A 17,863-nucleotide genomic window follows, 5' to 3' on the forward strand; every position below is an offset into this window, starting at 1 on the left:
GTCTATATATATGGTATCTTTCTGCCTTTTCTAAATACTAATAATACAAGCCGAATCATAGAGAAAATGGAAGTCCACTATTTATTTTATAATGAAATTTACGTTGCGATACCCTCTTACTTTCTGCTACTTTCCACATTAAAATCAAAATAAAAATTGACACCCATATTTGATTTAATTACTTTACTTTTCAAGTAAATTAAAATATTTCATGAGAAATTAATTGATATTGACGTTATTTTTAAAATTAGAAGATTTTGAGTTTAAATTTTACTGAAAATAATAAAAAAATAAAAAAAAACTCGTGAAGAGACTTATGAGAGAAGACCATGCTGGGTTAGCTGGATTACCTGAGTTTCCGTGGTGGGGATGAGCGACATACTCATGCATTATATATATATATCTTTTGATTATTAAATAACATGGGCGAATATGGAAATTCTGCTTAACTTAAGAAACTCTTTTGTAATATTCCCTTTAATTTAGTTAATGGAAATTAATTGGGGCCAAACAACTCGACTCAAGCCTCGACCAGAAAGAGAGTTAGAAGATCCACTCGTGCAGAGAAAATCTACCCTAGCTGTGAAGCATGTACTTATGCAACCCAAAAGAGAAAGAAGCTGTGCCAATGCAATTAAGATCCCAACTGGATTGGTCAGGATAGCGTCCAACTGGTTCATGCAACTCGGGTCAGACCCAGTTGTGCTCTTTCAAAACCCCAGATGCTAAGCAATAGAAATTTGCAAAAGCAGGCATTTGGTGTCAGATAAAACACTTTGTAAAGATGAAAAAAGGCTTAATATCCTCTTTTTTTGAAAATTTAGAATGATGATGGTCTCAATGGAGGGTGGCACCATGTCTCTGAAAGCAACCACATTCATTTCAGGAGACTTTTTGCAGTGGAAACACTTCATTAGGTCCTCCACACGATCAACATCTTATAATACTAATCATCATCATTTAATCCACTTAATTAATATTAATTTGTGAAGCTTTTTCATCATTCTTGTTTATAAAAGGAGCAGAAAAAAAGATGGATTCCTCCTCTTCTCTCCTACCTTTTCCTTTTTTATAACAAAGTGAGGTACGATTTTTCTCTTCCATGAACAATGGTGGGGCCTTCTTCCCCCCGTTTTCCATTTTTTTTGGTAATGGTGAGCCCTCTCCTCATCTAAAAGCGACCTCTCTTCTATTTATCTTATACATGTATTCTCATCCAACTAAACCAGCGCCCTTTCCAAAAAATTTTAATTTTTCCTCCGAATCAAACCTAAATGAATATATATACATAAGAATTTTTTCAAAAATATCTTGAATCTTCGCATAAGAAATATAATTTATATATATAAACATTTTTGTGGATACATTATTATTTAATGTGAATCTAAATAGATAAATAATTCAATAATAGTGTCAGTATATAAATATAATATGGCTTAAGATTCTTAAGTCCTATGGCATTTATTTGAGTTTTTCTTTAGTAAAAGAGAGATTAATTAAACAAGCAGCTTAAGTAAAATGACTACAATAATATTTTTTTTAGATTAATTTCACACGATTATTTCGTCCAGCTCTATTTTTTAACGGGATGATTACTCAAATTCTAAATAAAATATATTTATCTTATCTAATGAATGTGGGATAACAAAATTAATTTATCATGTTAAATTTCTAAGGGAAGGGTTAATTTTAATCATTTTGTTAAATTGTAAACCATAAAAAAAATAAATAAATCTTGATACCAGACCGTGCCAATCTTAGTTTCATGGGATGATAAGGCACGGGATACCCACTTCCCCTCGTGGGCACTATCTATCAATGGCGGCTCATCCCCTTCCTTAAGTTTTCATCATTAATGGCATGGATCCTAAACAGTAGCCGTGGATCATATTCTCCCTCCCTCGTTCACTTTCACTTTGCCTTTCTTTAATTTCATGCACTATAGTAGTCGCTTAGCTTAGCTAGCTGGAGCCTGGTGCGATTGGGGGTTGTCTTGTCAGCTGATTAGGATGAGGAGGGTGGAAATAGAGAAGAATGTGGGAGACAACCAAATGAAATTTGAAGGCTGTTAACAGTTGACAACGTCTTTTTAGGCCCTACCCGGGCCCACTGTGGGCCATACTCTCCACGTTCTACTCTCACCCCCTCCAACTATATTTATACCTTCCACTCTTCTCTTGCACTCCACAACTTCCCTTCCCTTGTTTCTTCAGTTTGGTGCTTCAATGGCTGACAATGGAGGTTCCATCTCTTCAAGAAGAATGTGGTGTTCGGTTCCTGAGAGACTTCAGCTGCACTTGGCCATGTTGGCCTTGCAGTTTGGCTATGCTGGCTTTCATGTCGTTTCTAGGGCTGCCCTTAATATGGGAATTAGCAAGCTTGTCTTCCCAGTTTACAGGAACATCATAGCTTTGCTCCTGCTACTTCCTTTTGCATATTTTCTTGAAAAGTATATATATATCTCTCTCTTTCGCAGTCATACTATATCTGCTAGCAAATCTTAATCTCCATACAATGACTTATATGATATGTGACACGTGCTTGTATTTTTCTTTTGTTCAGGAAAGAGAGGCCAGCCATTACTCTTAACTTCCTCATTCAGTTCTTTCTCCTGGCGCTAGTAGGGTATGATAAATATTCAAAAAAACCAAAGAAATAAAGCAACGATTCATCAATATATAGAGATATTCTCAGCAAACTAAAAATATTCTCTTTTTCATCTTTTTTTTTTTTGGTCCTACGTGAACAGAATAACAGCAAACCAAGGATTCTACTTGCTGGGCTTAGATAACACTTCACCCACCTTCGCATCAGCGATCCAAAACTCCGTTCCAGCCATTACCTTTCTCATGGCAGCCCTGCTCCGGTAAAGCCCCCATCTTCCTCATGATTCTGTAGGGCCTTAATAATATTTTCTGCAGTATCTTACCCTTGTTTTTCTTTTCCTTTGTTATATATTGCAGGATAGAGAAAGTGAGGCTAAACAGAAAAGATGGAATTGGAAAAATAGTAGGAACAATCTGCTGTGTAGCAGGGGCCACAGTTATCACTTTATACAAGGGTCCAGTCATATACAGCCCAGCTCCACGGCTAGACAGACCCAGCACACAGATGTTTGTTTCTCTTGGAGATGCGAGGGGCAAGAACTGGACCCTGGGTTGTATCTACCTTATTGGCCATTGCTTGTCCTGGTCCGGGTGGCTAGTGTTGCAGGCTCCGGTTCTTAAGAAATACCCAGCCAGGCTTTCTGTCACCTCTTATACATGCTTTTTTGGGCTTATACAGTTCTTGATCATTGCTGCCTTCACTGAGAGGGATCCACAAGCTTGGATTTTTCACTCCGGAGGAGAACTCTTCACCATCCTCTATGCAGTTAGTACTCATATCCTTAACTATCTCCTTGCTTTTTTCCTTTTTTCTTTTGACTTGATTAATTATCTCCTTTCCTTTTAGTAAAGCTGTTCCTTAATTAATATAATATACGATGGCCAAGTCATTGGAACAATCATACGTTTCGACTTTTTTTTTTTTTTTCAACATACTTAATGTATTAATTTATGTATCAAAATCCTACCTTATATACTTAAGAATCCAAATCATAAGTTTTTTCTTTTTCTGTTTTTTCCCTGCCTTTGTTTATAAAATTCAAATGAAACGATGTGTAGTCAAAGAACAAATAGAGTTATCCCCGTGTATGTACTTTGGAGAGGGTTGAAAAGCCTGATAGTTCTCATTCCAGCAGAAATGAAAGGATGACTCGCTGACTTTGTAGCCTGTGAACATGTGCGAAGCCAGTTGCTATATTGCTAAATGCTAATAGCTATGTTTGTAAGCTTGTTTTTATTTGTTATATGTATTATATGATATGATACAAAAGTGGATATGCAATAATTAAGAGTGGTGGGTGTTTTTCTGAAAACGAAATGAGAGAGAAGCTTCTTTTTGAAAATTTTGTGTGGAAAATTGCAGGGAGTGGTGGCATCAGGGATTGCATTCGCTGTACAGATATGGTGCATTGACAGAGGTGGCCCTGTCTTCGTCGCTGTTTATCAACCTGTTCAGACTCTTGTTGTCGCCATTATGGCTTCCATTGCTTTAGCCGAAGAGTTCTATCTCGGAGGGTGGGTCCTTTTTCTCTATTTATTTCTTTGCATCCAATAGTAGTTTTTACTTACACTGGATGCATCCATTTAATAATTCATTCCTTTGTTAAATTAATAATTTAATAATTTAATATCATATCAACGACTATGATTTAAGTATAAATTGTATTATTAGATACTAATTTAATTGTATATATATATTTCTAAATTGCACTGTCACACATGCGGACAGAATAAGAAAAAGCGTGAGGTAAAAAGTTTAAGACAAACTGACAGAGAACTGCTAAAGAGTATTACTGAACAGTATTCAAAGTTTGAATCTTTTTGACTGATGGGAATCTACTTGTGTTTGCTATGGACGTGGATGTACAGGATCATTGGGGCAGTGCTAATAATAATTGGATTATACCTTGTTCTATGGGGCAAAAGTGAAGAAAAGAAATTTGCAGCAAAGGAAAGTGCAGTGATCCAGTCTGCGCCAGAGCACGCAAACCTCAGGCCACAAGCTCACATCAAGACGTCCCTCACTCAGCCACTGCTCCCTCCGTCAACGGAAAATGTTTGACCAGCAAAACCCTACCTTTAACGACCCAGTTGGCTGGAAAAGCAAGCAAAAGCTAAAAAACAAGCCACTACTTATCAAGAAAGCTTGTGTGTGTATGAAGAAGTTGTTCTATTTCTTTTTTTTTTTTTTTGGCCTTGGTTTAGTAGGAGGTTGAGGACGGGGGAGATTTTGAGGGGATGAAAATGATGATCATTTGTTACTTTTCATGTGGCCCTGTGAGGCCTGAAACCAACCCCTTTATGCTTTTTATATGTTAAAATATGGTTTGTTTTTGAAAAAAAAAAAAAAAAAAAGGATATGCACATTATAATCATAGCTATGCTCACAGTTCATCGTGGTTTGAATCTAATGGACCCACGACTTCTTTGTACTGCCATCATAACCTTTCGCCCCTAAACATAATTTTGGTCGGCAATTCATTAAATTTATCATTTATTATATATATGGTCAAAATGCTAATTTTTCTTATTTATTTTTTCTTTAAATAGTATTAATTTATCTCCTTAATTTATCTTTTTTATTTAACTTTCCAATTTTCAAATTTTAGAATAACTTAATTTTTATGTCTAAAACCTGATATTTCACTTTACTCCTACATCATATAAAGTTATTTTATAATTTAAAATTAAAATAACAATATATACTTATACACTCGTTTACACGAATTAAGTTATTTTTAATTTAAAAATTGATAAAGTAAATAGAATTAAGTTATTTCTAATTTAAAAGTTGAGATATTTGAAATTAAAATGATGTCTTTATCAAACTACGAGAGTGTTAAAAGAAAAATATAAGTTAATTGAGAAACTTGATAAAAATTCCACTCAAAGGCCATTATCTATTAGGTAATTAGCAATAATAAAGGCAAGAGCAAACAGACAAAATTCTAGGTAAGACTATCTTTATTATAGGATCCACACCATTATCTCATCATATAATTAATAAAGAGCTTTTCCAAAAGCAGTGGTGATTTAATGATGTAAATGTGAATGACCATCTTTAATTTATTATCTTGCTTTACCTTTCTTTTTAACGCTTTCGTGTTTTATTTTTAGTCTTCCAGATGCTATGAGATAATCTTCATCCCAAATTCAACGTTAAAAAAGTCTAACAACCATCATGAATTTTGAATAAGGTTGGACTCATGACAGGAACAGCGACATATTGCATCAAAAAGCCAAGCGGCCTGCAGATTGCAACCTAAACCTATTTTTTCCGACCACCGTTGACGAACACAGATTTGGAACTCTTCAACTCCTGTTTCACTAAAATTTAACAGAAGGTCAACACGAGCTGCAACGGGCTTAAAAAGCTGTTGGAATTTAGTTAAACTTATTAGATAGCTCTAATTAATATCAATCTACGTTCAATTGAGCCCAGGCCCATATAATGGATCGGAATAACGAAAATGTGAGCCCAAAAAAACAGGAGTTGGTAATGCGGAAGCCCATAAAAGAATAACACATGAAATCTCACTCTTTTTATTTTTTTTTTAAATTTATTTATTTTGCCACACGACCCTCTAGTTGTACAAATTTCAAATTTTCCCAAGTAAAAACAACATTAGAAAAAAAAAAAAAAAAAAAAAAAAAAAGGGAAGAAGAAGCTACATGTATATAACACCATTAAACGAACTTTTACTTTGGACAGGATAAATTGAATATTTAGGTAAAAGGAAATTCAATTTAGTTAGAAGGCTATGCTTTGAATTTCCCCTTTATTATCCTCCCTTTTCTCTGCTCCACCATCACCAATGGCCTTAAATAAGGACTCATCAATCACACTCCTAGTTGCTCTGCTCCTCCCCTTGTAACGCCAAGCAACCCACAAATAGATGAAGAAATTAAACCCGTTAATGGCTGTTAATATCCAGTAGAAATAATCAAGTCTGCTTTTGTTAAGATTATCCCTTAGCCATCCTTTTTCTTCTCCACCAGTTGTTCTTTCAATGATCTTAACTATTGCTGTGCTTAACCAACTTCCAATTCCAATCTCAGAAAGAAACAATGCGCTACTGATACTTCTAGTTCCATCAGTTGCTTCATCGTAGAAAAATTCTAGTTGCCCCACATAGGTGAAAACCTCTGCTGTGCCTATTAAAAAGTATTGTGGAAACAACCAGAACACGCTCATATCTGATGGGCTGTAGCTGTCACGTCTCTTTTTCTCCACCAAAGCAGCAGAAGCCAAGGCAAAGATTGAAACAAATAGACCCACACCCATGCGTTGCAATGATGTGATGCCTCGTTGGTGGCCTGTGTATTTACTTATGATTGGAACGATCAGTTTTTCATAGATGGGTACGAGAATCAGGGCATTGATGGCACTGAAGACGGTCACAGAACCTGCTGGGATAGTGAAGTTGGAGGAGAGTTTTCTGTCCATGATGTTGGCTTGGCTGGTGAAGAAGGTTGCGAGTTGGGTAAAGGAAATGGATAGAGCAATTGTGGATGCCCATATTGGGAGGATTCTAATTAGGGACTTGAATTCTTCAACTTGTGTTACTGTGCACAGTTTCCATCGATTTCCTGTGTTGGCTTCTGGGTCTGTAACAACAGCAGCCTTGTCCAAGAACCTGCGCCAATAATTAATGTAAGCGATGTAGTTCGAGCGTTTAATTCAAGAAGAGCGATTTTTTATAGATTAATTGCAGAAGTTAACAGGTTATGGCAGTACTAACGTAAATTGTCTGGTGTGTGGAAGCTTTCGAGCACCTCTGATATCAGACTCCTCACCATTGACTTCATAAAGCTGGACTTCAGCTCCCAACTTAACTCCTCTCAAATGATTCCTCGTAGAAGCCACCATGACTTGAAGAAACCTGGTGAAAGCGCTCCCCATAGGCTTTTGGAAACGATAGTGACGTATACCAGCTGCTAAAATAATGATAGAAACCATCATGGCCCCTGTAGGCACCCCAAAGCCCCAGCCCCATCCCTTCTTCTCCTTTATGTACACCATTATTGTTATACCCAAGAGTGCTCCCATGTTTATAGCAAAAAAGAACCAATTGAAGAAAGCAAATTTCTTCCTCACTTCTTTCTTGTCTGCTTCGTCGAATTGGTCGGCTCCAAATGATGAGACACACGGCTTGATACCCCCGGTACCAAGGGCTATGAGAGCAAGTGCAAAGAAGAGGAATGTGTTTTGGCCATCGGTTGCTTTTGTGCATGGTTTCGCTGTGCATGGTGGCGGACGAAGGCTGTCTATGGAGGCTGAGAGTGTCAATAACACCATCCCCTGAAATATTAGAAAAACCAATGCCAGTCACCATACTGAACTGTGGGAGATTAACGGGTACTCTTTAGTATGCAAGAGAATAGCATATGTTCCTTGCATTTGCATATATTAATTTCTTACCACAGCGTAGATGCAAGAGAAGACAATGATGGTCTTGAATCGGCCAAAATAAGCATCGGCTAAAAAAGCTCCGAGGATAGTAAGAACATAGGCAGCTCCCATCCAATCAGTCACATGAGTAGCAGCAGCTGGAAGAGATTGTCGCATTTCAGATACCAAGAAAGCCACCATGTTCACAGCTATTGCGAAAAAAGCTAACCTTTCAGCCACCTCATTCGCTGCAACCACAAAAAATTAATTAACTTCAATCTCCATATACATGACAATTAAATCTTCTAAACTTTTTCCTTTATAGCTAGCAAAATGATTTTGGCTATAGCTAGTTCTTAACCAATGATAAATGGAGAAGCTTTCCATCCTCCTGTAGTCCTCTTATCTGCAATTCTGCCTCGATAATCAACACACCCATTGCTGACCAGTGTGGTCGGCTGTGTTTCCTCCTGCAAAATCCTCTCCAGCAAGCGTGAGAGGCCGAGGAATGTTAACGCTATTAATTAATAAGGCGAAATTACTTACTTCATTATCAGCTTGGCTCTGTTGTTCTACGAATTTCTCCATAGATGGCTGCATAAAGGACTTGTCTAATGGATCACCGGAGGAATGAATTGTATCCATTTGAAGATGGAGATATCAAGCTCTCTTGAGTAGTATCTGTTATCTCTGCAAGTGGCAACAGAGCAACGTATTTGACTAGCAAGTGTTACTATGGTGCGTCATATAAGTATCAGAGGTCAGCTTGTGTTGCATACAATATATATTCTCGTGTCGATGTGACATTTTAACCTTAATTTTGGAGCTTCCTCCCATGTTTGTGGCTGGACTTATTATGTTGCCGGCCTCGGACATAGTATAAATGTTAAATCTGGCGCTGAATAAGAGAGACACATGGTCTCCTAAGAAAGTGTACAATAAGGCTAAAACTGGCGAAATCTGTTGGTATAAACGAAGTGAGAAATATTCAAAGTGCCGCCCTGGGTTGCAAAACCAAGATCATGTCTGACTAAGTCAGTCTATACTCTTATTCATTTCTTTGTGATTAAGAATATATCACCAAGTTTGAGAGAAAAGAGAATCTTATCTGTTGTTGAATAAGCAAAATCTTTCCTCTAGTAAGATTATCCAATAACATTTATTTATTTTTTATTTGCCTTAGGGTATCCGCATAATCTCTTCTACTCTCCTAACCTTTACCAACTCTATTGGAAACAATCAAACTTGCCTTCTTTAAGATAAACTAATATATTAGCTCATATTTTAGCAAAATTTAAATATTTCTCTGTCAATCCTATTATATGGGATACTCTGATCTCATGACCATAATGAATATTTGCTTGCTGACCTATAAAATTTATTTTCTTTAAAAAGAAAAATTAAAGAAAACACGCCTTCATATAAATACTAACTTTTTAATTATTTATTATATATAAAGATGTGTGTATTTAATTAAAAAAATATTTTTATCGTATAGATATTTTTAATTTAAAAAAATTATTAATTAATTTTGAGAAAAAAAAATATGTGTATACTCCTTAATCCCCTTGAATTTTTCAAACTATATTAAACAGAAAATTGAGCTACGCAGACAATAAAAAGAAGTCTTACTCTCATCACTGTATGTATAATACATATAACATAATAAATTGTTATATTTAATTAGAGGTGAAACTAATCTTAATTAATTCTTGGTTAGATATTTAATTTTATTCTTATACTTATTCAGAAGCTTTAAATTTAATACATTTATTTTTTAAAATCTAGTTTAACTTAAAATTTTAATTAAAATTAACTTATCTGAAAATAAAAAACTGAATTCCTTAATTAAATAAAATAATTAAGAAATTAAATTTATTAATTTTTTAATCAAATTAATTTATTTAAAATAAAATTTAATTAATTGAAATAAAAAAAATAAACAATTAAAATTTTTAGATAAATAATTAAGTTGAATTAAATGTTAAATCATTTTCTCAAACAATTAAAAGAATACCGAATATAATCTAAAATTTTCTCAGATAATAAATGGCAAATCTGTTCTGTATGAGTCCTTTTGACTGACAGATAGACATACGTGTACGAAGTTCCTCACTGCCATAAAATGGATTCCATTATTACCATTAGCTTATTGAAAGTAATCAACACTTCTATAGATTATAGATTATCCTTCTTCAGATTCGTATCAAACTGTGGATATTCCTCTCTCTGTTAACATAACTTCAGTATTCAATTATTGCCCATAATCATTCTGTGACGCTTTAGAAGCTGAGAAATTATTTGAGGATTATAAGGTAGAGATGGAAGTTAGATGGAACTCTTTTCTTGTTCTTGTTCTTGTTCTTGTTGTGAGCTTTGCAGAGATTTCTAATGGTGGAAGAACAAGCACTTTTGTAAGAAACGATGACTTGTCTCTTGATATGCCTTTAGATAGCGATGTCTTTAGAGTACCTCCTGGTTATAATGCTCCTCAACAGGTGCGTATGCCTCTGTTTCTTCACTTCCATCTCATGTACTGTAGTGTTAATCAGGCTACTGTAGGGTTTTTGCTTTCCCCAAATTTTCAATTTTTCCCTCCATTTCAAGGTGGGTTTAGTGGGTTCTTGATTTCTGATTCTGAAGCGTATTTTCTTGTGATGAAAGGTTCATATAACACAAGGGGATTATGAAGCAAACAGTGTGATTGTCTCTTGGGTCACTCCAGATGAACCCGGTTCACGAACAGTGATTTACTGGGCTGAAAATAGTGAGCTCAAGAATCGTGCAGATGGCTTAGTTGTTAAGTACAAGTACTTCAATTATACTTCTGGTTACATTCATCACTGCACCATCAAGGATTTGGAGGTATGTGCTCGGAGTTTCACTATTGATACATCACTGTGTCTTTGGCTTTGAAGTCCTATAATCTGCGTAAGCAAAATTAATCGGATTTTATTGTTTGCAGTTTGACACTAAATATTACTATGAGGTTGGTACTGGAAAAGCAAGCAGGCGATTTTGGTTCATCACCCCTCCTAAATCCGGCCCAGATGTTCCTTATACTTTTGGCCTTATAGGTAGTTTGGCTTTATTTTATTTTTAATAGTTAGTCATTTTCTGTAAGATAGTGATCTTACTGCATCTAAAATTTTGAGCAGGGGATCTTGGCCAAACCCATGACTCCAATCAAACGCTTACCCATTATGAGTTTAATCCTATAAAGGGACAGACAATATTGTTCGTTGGAGACCTGTCCTATGCAGATGATTATCCATTTCATGACAATGTGAGGTGGGATACATGGGGAAGGTTTATTGAAAGGAATGCTGCCTATCAGCCTTGGATTTGGACCGCAGGGAATCATGAACTTGATTTTGCTCCTCAATTTGTAAGCATCTTATATCCCTTTTCACTTAATATTTCAAACATGATTGTCAATTTTTAATTTATTAAAGAAGGCCAATGCTGTTGCAGGGTGAACCTATGCCCTTCAAGCCTTATTTGCACAGATATCATGTCCCATATACTGCATCTGGAAGCACATCTCCTCTTTGGTATTCCATCAAGAGAGCTTCAACATATATCATTGTCATGTCCTCTTACTCAGCATTTGGTAATGATTTGAGGTTTTCACTCCAAGCTTGAGGCTTTTTTTTTTCCAAAGAACATAGACTGAGATAAAAATTGGATGAATATATATGAGTTGATTTTGGCGAACTTCTATATTAGCCATTGGTTATCCACTTTATTGTAGGATTTGCAAGGAGTAGCTTCTGAAACTAATGCCTATGACACACTTCTATTGTTACTAGATATGAAAGATGCAAAATTTCTGGGAAACTTGAAATTCTTTTTCAAACATTTATTGCAGGGAAGTACACTCCACAATACAAATGGCTAGAACAGGAGCTGCCTAAAGTGAACAGGAGTGAGACACCATGGCTTATTGTTCTTATGCATTGTCCAATGTATAACAGTTATGCACATCATTATATGGAAGGGGAAACCATGAGAGTGATGTATGAAGCTTGGTTCGTGGAGCACAAAGTTGATGTTGTCTTTGCTGGTCATGTTCATGCCTATGAACGATCTGTAAGTGCAAGGACTCCTGAGTTAAGCTCTGTTTAATGTATGCTTATGAGGAAATTGTTCTGTTGAAATATTAAAACAACAGAACCAAATTAGCAGAGAAGGAAAATTTGATATAAACTAATGATGCATTATGAAACTTTAATAATTTTGCATTGCAGGAACGAGTATCAAATATCGCATACGATATCGTAAATGGGTTGTGCACTCCCGTGAGTGATCAATCTGCTCCAGTTTACATAACCATTGGAGATGGAGGAAATCTAGAAGGATTAGTGACAGAGTAAGTTGTTACTGTTGTTGTTATTATTTCAGGGCTGATCAGCCCATATTGAATAGAAAGTGTGATGTTGCATTTCGTAATTGGTTGTTTTCATCATCCAGAATGACAGAACCACAGCCAAGCTACTCAGCTTTCCGTGAAGCCAGCTTTGGACACGGTACTCTTGATATAAAGAACAGGACTCATGCCTATTTCAGTTGGCACCGCAATCAAGATGGGTACGCTGTGGAAGCCGATTCTGTATTGTTGATCAACAGATATTGGAGGAGCTCCTTGGAAGAATCATCCATAGCTACATTATGAGAAACTGACCATTTCACAATCTTCGCTATAGATAATATACTCGCTTGCCGCAACAAGTTATGTCCTCGTCCTTGCATTATCATAGTGTTCAAAAAATCTTTTGCTTATTAAGTATAAAAATTTCACTCTTTTCTCTTTCCAAGAGAGCAACGCATACGTATGAACTTGATGGTTCAAATTCACAGATAGATGGGAATTATTACAAAAGTATAATTCATGTTAGACAAGCGATGACTGAGACCAACCTCACCCTACGACCAATCAAGTTTGGAAAACTTATTCACTGGGTTTGGACAGAGACAGAAACGAGCTAACTGTTATTTATTGTTGCTTTGGATTTTGGGATATTATTTTATGAGCCGAATTGAAAAGATTTGTGTTGCTATCTGAATTGAATTAAAAGTTTGATAAGAAAAATGGAAATTTGTGTTGGATAGGCCATTGAGGTTAGAGTTCTTAGAATTTGAGAATTTTAAAGGATTATAATAGATTTTATTTCTGTTTTACTAAATTTTATGTTCTTAACTAACTCAAGATATTAAAACTGATTTTTTTTTTTTTAGAATTAAATAGAAACAGAAATATTTGACTAGATTGTCATTTCATGTAAGGCTACATAAATGAAATAATAATCCAATAAAAATTAGACATATGGATGAAATACATTCTATAAATTGAAAAAGTGAAGCTTCAAAAAATAATATCAAATAGTTATATGAGTAATGGTAACAGTGTAACTTGCCATATATACAAGTCCTTACATGGAAATGAATCTTTCATATTTGAGTGGTGGCATAGCATGCAGTAGGGCTGCGCCATTTTTTTAAATCAAATCCAATTGAAATTTTGTATGGGAATGGAAAAAAAAATTGATGAATTTGTTTAACTATTTAATTTTAATTTTTTATTAATAACTGTATTGAAATCGAATCAACTCGTAATTATGAACTAATTATATATATATATTATAATGATTTTAATAATATTATGATTATATTATATTATTTATTTTATTTTATGTAATTTCAACATAATCTTATAATATGTATTACTAAAATTATAGGATTTTATTTGATGAATTCAAATTTTAATTTTATAAATGTTAAATAATATATTAATAAAAAATATAAATAAAGAAAAATATAAATAAAATAGTTATTTGAGAGTTGTTTTAAATATAATAAAAATTTGATTTATTGTGTGCATATACACTCTTTTTTCATTATTTTTATATTTAATATTATTTAATTATTTTTATAAATTAATTTAAATATATCTCTCTTAATTATTAAAAATATTATATAATAACTATATAATCGAATTAATTATTAGAAATTTCTAACAGATATAAATCATTTAATTAGTTTACTCTCTATATATATCATTTTAATTATAAATATATTAATTATTTTATAAATTTTAATTATATTATATGAGTGGCTCACATATTAGTAGTATAATATATTTATATATATTAATTACATATATTTTTTATTAAAAATATATAATTAATAATTATAATGATATAGTTGAAATGTGATTTAAATTTAGAAAAAAATGAACGTACGATGGTTGACATCTATAGTAACCATTAACTACTTTAATTTTGAAGTAAATTGGAAAAAGGTGAATATAATGAATTGTTTGAAACTCAAAATTAGTTGTGTAATAATGCATACTTTAATTTATGTGTTTATGAGTTTTTATATTATCATAGGAAAAGTGAAGTTGGTTATTAAATTTTTTAAAAATTTAATTGGTTATTAAATATATTAATTATTTTATAATTTTATAATTTAATTACTTTGATCTATGATTTATTGAATCCAATTTATATTATTTGTAGGAATATGAATACTCTTGAAAATTAATCTATTCAAAATTGAACTCAATTTATATTAATAATCTCTAAATTCGATTAAAAATTAATATAAATTATCTGAATTCATTCTAAATTCAATTATTATTAATAAAATAAAATCTAGATGCATTTAATTTTTATACATTTTAATTAATAATTTATATAAAAAATATTTTTCATTAATAATTTTCATTTTAAAAATTAATGTTTCTAAAAAGAAATTTAAAATTTAAAACTTAAATCAAAATATATAAAAATTATAAATATTATTGTAAAATATATTTTTTATATTAAATTAATTATTTATATAAATAGATTATTATATATAATTTGAATTTAACTTGAATTTATTATGAATGTTATTTTTTAAATTTAAATTTATTTTAAATTTAATTATAAATAATTAAATTTATTTTATTAGAGTTTAATCGGATGAAATATTTTTAAGTATTTAACTATTAAAAATTTAATTTTTTTTTTAAACCAACAAAAAATAATAGCAGTTGTAATTTTTCACAATTAAGCATGATATTAAAAGTGTATTCCTTCGTAGTCACAATCACTCACGTTTTCTTTTAAAATATTTATTTTTAAAATAAAACCAAATAGTATGAATTACTTGTTCATTAATTTATAGACTAAAATTCAAAAGAAAGCATTTTACTTCCTTATAGAAATTCAAATTAAAAGGTTAATAATTTTTAAATACAAAATATGAAAAAAAAATAAAGACAATACAAACTTTTCTGATAGAACTCAATGGTAGAATGAAAAAACTGAAATAATAGCCACGGTAGAAAAAAAAATAGAAAGAAAATAAAAAGAATAAGAGATGAAATTTTCTGAGTGCATACACTCAAGAGGAAATCACCCAATTGGTGGAACAGCTCTGAAGAATGGTGCAGACAACAGACAAGTTGCCTTTTTTTTAATAGTTGCAGAATAAATTTCACTTTTCAGAGCAACACCAACTGTCTCTTACTTTCAAATATTCCAAGTTCGTCAAAATAAATATGGAAGCGAAAGTTCGTTATGGATGTCAGTTGAAAAAATAAATAAAGCAGCGGTTAAAGATAAACAAGTCAGTGGAATCGCTTAAGAGAATGAAATTGTTTTTTTTTTAATAAATATTTTTTAAAAAGGAAATATAAAAATATAATATTTTCAGTATTCATCAGGAAATTTAAATGCTGATATTAATTAGCTGCCGCAATTGTCTGTACATATGTCTACAATAAAAACTATTTTTTTTTTATTTTTACGTTTATATAATAAACGTATATAATATTATTAGTATTAGTATTATTTTAGTATTTATTACACAGAAAGTATTGAAGTATAGTCACACTGGGGCACGTGACTGATATGTGTATGTATAGCTGCATCATAAAAGAGCCACGACTGCGCCCATAAAACTTGAGGTGGCTGCGTGGCTGGCCATCGGGCGGAGAAGACCAGAGCTGTGCATTTCTACATGCACCACGGAGTCTGCATCGCGTCCCACCCAGTTCCATCCATCAGGTTTCCAGTGAAAATTCCAGGATCATCCATAGCCGGGAAGTCTATTGACATTGCTGCTTCTGCCCAAATTGAATCATCAAACAAGGGCAAATTCACGTTCAGATTTGCCCATAACTCGTCTGTTCCTTCTTGATTTTGCCCTAAGTTCCCTTCATTTTCTGCTACCTTACTATTCGAGGCCACGTTCTCGTTTGAAAGAGGCGTAATCGAGTCATGATTCATTTCACTAGGCTTCATCAGTGTGCTGCTGCTTGATGAACATGTGGCACCCGAATTATGCAGGACTTGGGATTCATTTCCCATTTGGATTTGAGAAACCTGGGTATTGCCAGAAGGGGCTGAAAACTGGTTATTTTTGAGGGGCAACTCCGGCAGGTTTAGCTTGGCTTCAGGGCCGTATAGTTTACGAGCAGCAGCATCGTAAGCCACAGCAGCTTCGTGAGAGGTGTCGAAGGTACCAAGCCAAAGACGAGCACCACGATTGGGTTCTCGAATTTCTGCTACCCATTTGCCCCAAGTTCTCTGGCGGACTCCCTTATAAGTGCAGAGTGCATTCTCTGGGCCTCCTTTGCCTCTCATGCACCCCTTTCTTGAACTAGCCTGTGCAGGCTTTCTGAGTTGCTTTTTCTCTCCAAGAGGACCCATGATTGATTTTGACATATTAAAAAGAGATATCCAAGTCGAAAGTAACGTTACCGATGGTGTTAAGCAAATTGTAGAAAACGAAAGGCAGGTATTTATACAGCAGCAAGGAGAGATAAGCACATCAAATATCACAAGAGACGTGTCCCCATGTGGGCTTGGTCTGATACTTGGCAAGAAGAACCAGAACGCTCGTGTCAACTGAGATTTGTGTACTAGACACACTTGGCTGAAGGAGTTTGTCAGTACGCGAGCTCAGGTGGCAAGCAAGCAGAATGAGACCTTGTGCGATTTGGGTGCTATGTTAATTTTGATTGGCTAATGGCCATTTACTATTGGAGACGGTGTGCTTGGGGGGTAAAGAGGTTATGGATAAGAACATATTGGCTTTCCCAAAACCAATAACACGACAAAGTAGCAACGGTCTATTGATACGTGGGGGCTCCCCAGTCTCCCGACGCAGGGAGGTCCTTGGGAGTCAGCAACTCAGTGTGTGCACACAGAATTAAGGTTCAGGCTTGGGATTCATGCACCAGCGCAGGGACCCACGATCCAAATACTGTACACTGAATCTCTCTCCCTCCGGGTCAGAGAGGAAAACCCTTGGAGTTTTTCCAGCTCGCAAAATATTTAATCGCTCTCCATTTGGCATCCAGTCCCTGACTGTTCATGCACCCTAGTCATATGCTAAAATTGAAGAGCATATCATGAATTCAATTAAATTTCCTCCACAGCATCTACAATGAATTTTTTCCACTCTGCTAGGTGTTGATCAACCCATTGTTATAAGTATTATTACTACGTACTTGGTGCTTGCTAAATAGGCCATTTGGCCTGGAATGGATATGACAATTTTCAGTTGTCAAGTAAATTAAATCTCAAAATGGTAAAACTTTCCCACAGCATTTTATAATCCACATTGCGATCATTTACAACCCCCTGCCTTGCATAATGTACATCAGTATACAAAATATAAAAAGAGAGAATTTTTTTACATTTATTAAAAAAATATAATAAAACATAAGTAAAGCAATGAATTATATATATATATTTTTAATATACTCTCCTCTAACGTTTCATTTGTGCAAAATTTTCATCAAACTTTTCTTCGATTAAATAGGCGTTGATCGATCCATTGTTTTAAAGTATTACTACCACGTAGTAGG

At 33.9% G+C, this 17,863-nt stretch overlaps 4 protein-coding genes across 5 annotated transcripts; 2 read left to right on the forward strand and 2 right to left on the reverse strand.

Moving 5' to 3' along the window:
- Nucleotides 1–489: 489 nt before the first annotated feature.
- On the forward strand, nt 490–5,106 carry LOC110606537 (protein WALLS ARE THIN 1). The gene is made up of 7 exons (XM_021745386.2): nt 490–654; nt 2,094–2,449; nt 2,563–2,625; nt 2,750–2,866; nt 2,964–3,372; nt 3,970–4,121; nt 4,476–5,106. The coding sequence occupies exons 1-7, from the start codon at nt 490–492 to the stop codon at nt 4,666–4,668; spliced, it is 1,455 nt and encodes a 484-aa protein (XP_021601078.2). The 3' UTR covers nt 4,669–5,106.
- A 341-nt stretch (nt 5,107–5,447) lies between these two features.
- On the reverse strand, nt 5,448–9,061 carry LOC110606540 (protein NRT1/ PTR FAMILY 8.2). The gene is made up of 5 exons (XM_043953342.1): nt 8,545–9,061; nt 8,360–8,468; nt 8,029–8,246; nt 7,349–7,908; nt 5,448–7,243 (listed from the first exon to the last, which is right to left on the reverse strand). Exons 1-5 carry the CDS (start codon nt 8,641–8,643, stop codon nt 6,358–6,360), a joined length of 1,872 nt encoding a protein of 623 aa, XP_043809277.1. The 5' UTR covers nt 8,644–9,061; the 3' UTR covers nt 5,448–6,357.
- Nucleotides 9,062–10,126: 1,065 nt separating this feature from the next.
- On the forward strand, nt 10,127–12,815 carry LOC110606806 (purple acid phosphatase 2). Of its 2 annotated transcripts, none has more exons than XR_006349322.1 (8): nt 10,127–10,496; nt 10,663–10,863; nt 10,964–11,075; nt 11,157–11,386; nt 11,473–11,611; nt 11,870–12,110; nt 12,249–12,370; nt 12,472–12,612. XR_006349322.1 is itself a non-coding variant. In XM_043952901.1 (8 exons), the coding sequence occupies exons 1-8, from the start codon at nt 10,320–10,322 to the stop codon at nt 12,671–12,673; spliced, it is 1,404 nt and encodes a 467-aa protein (XP_043808836.1). In that variant the 5' UTR covers nt 10,131–10,319; the 3' UTR covers nt 12,674–12,815. The 2 variants fall into 2 exon arrangements, 1 of the variants encoding a protein (XP_043808836.1); XM_043952901.1 differs by having other exon boundaries at nt 10,131–10,496; nt 11,870–12,090; nt 12,472–12,815.
- Nucleotides 12,816–15,844: 3,029 nt separating this feature from the next.
- Nucleotides 15,845–17,833, reverse strand: LOC110605775 (dehydration-responsive element-binding protein 2D). Its single transcript, XM_021744407.2, has one exon. The coding sequence runs from the start codon at nt 16,713–16,715 to the stop codon at nt 16,005–16,007; it is 711 nt and encodes a 236-aa protein (XP_021600099.1). The 5' UTR covers nt 16,716–17,833; the 3' UTR covers nt 15,845–16,004.
- Between the last annotated feature and the right edge of the window lie 30 nt (nt 17,834–17,863).

Source organism: Manihot esculenta, chromosome 18, assembly GCF_001659605.2.
Source record: "Manihot esculenta cultivar AM560-2 chromosome 18, M.esculenta_v8, whole genome shotgun sequence".
NCBI classification, from domain to species: Eukaryota; Viridiplantae; Streptophyta; class Magnoliopsida; order Malpighiales; family Euphorbiaceae; genus Manihot; species Manihot esculenta.

Excerpts from the sequence above, each read along its gene's own strand:
- LOC110606537 (XM_021745386.2), top strand. The coding sequence starts at position 490 with ATGGAAATTAATTGGGGCCAAACAACTCGACTCAAGCCTCGACCAGAA. Across the intron at positions 2,867-2,963 it reads CTCATGGCAGCCCTGCTCCG|GATAGAGAAAGTGAGGCTAA; the intron begins GTAAAGCCCCCA and ends TATATATTGCAG. Across the intron at positions 3,373-3,969 it reads TCTTCACCATCCTCTATGCA|GGAGTGGTGGCATCAGGGAT; the intron begins GTTAGTACTCAT and ends GGAAAATTGCAG.
- LOC110606540 (XM_043953342.1), bottom strand. The coding sequence starts at position 8,643 with ATGGATACAATTCATTCCTCCGGTGATCCATTAGACAAGTCCTTTATG. Across the intron at positions 8,247-8,359 it reads AGCTTCTCCATTTATCATTG|CGAATGAGGTGGCTGAAAGG; the intron begins GTTAAGAACTAG and ends TTGTGGTTGCAG. Across the intron at positions 7,244-7,348 it reads CCACACACCAGACAATTTAC|GTTCTTGGACAAGGCTGCTG; the intron begins GTTAGTACTGCC and ends TTATTGGCGCAG.
- LOC110606806 (XM_043952901.1), top strand. The coding sequence starts at position 10,320 with ATGGAAGTTAGATGGAACTCTTTTCTTGTTCTTGTTCTTGTTCTTGTT. Across the intron at positions 11,387-11,472 it reads TTGATTTTGCTCCTCAATTT|GGTGAACCTATGCCCTTCAA; the intron begins GTAAGCATCTTA and ends ATGCTGTTGCAG. Across the intron at positions 11,612-11,869 it reads GTCCTCTTACTCAGCATTTG|GGAAGTACACTCCACAATAC; the intron begins GTAATGATTTGA and ends CATTTATTGCAG.
- LOC110605775 (XM_021744407.2), bottom strand. The coding sequence starts at position 16,715 with ATGTCAAAATCAATCATGGGTCCTCTTGGAGAGAAAAAGCAACTCAGA.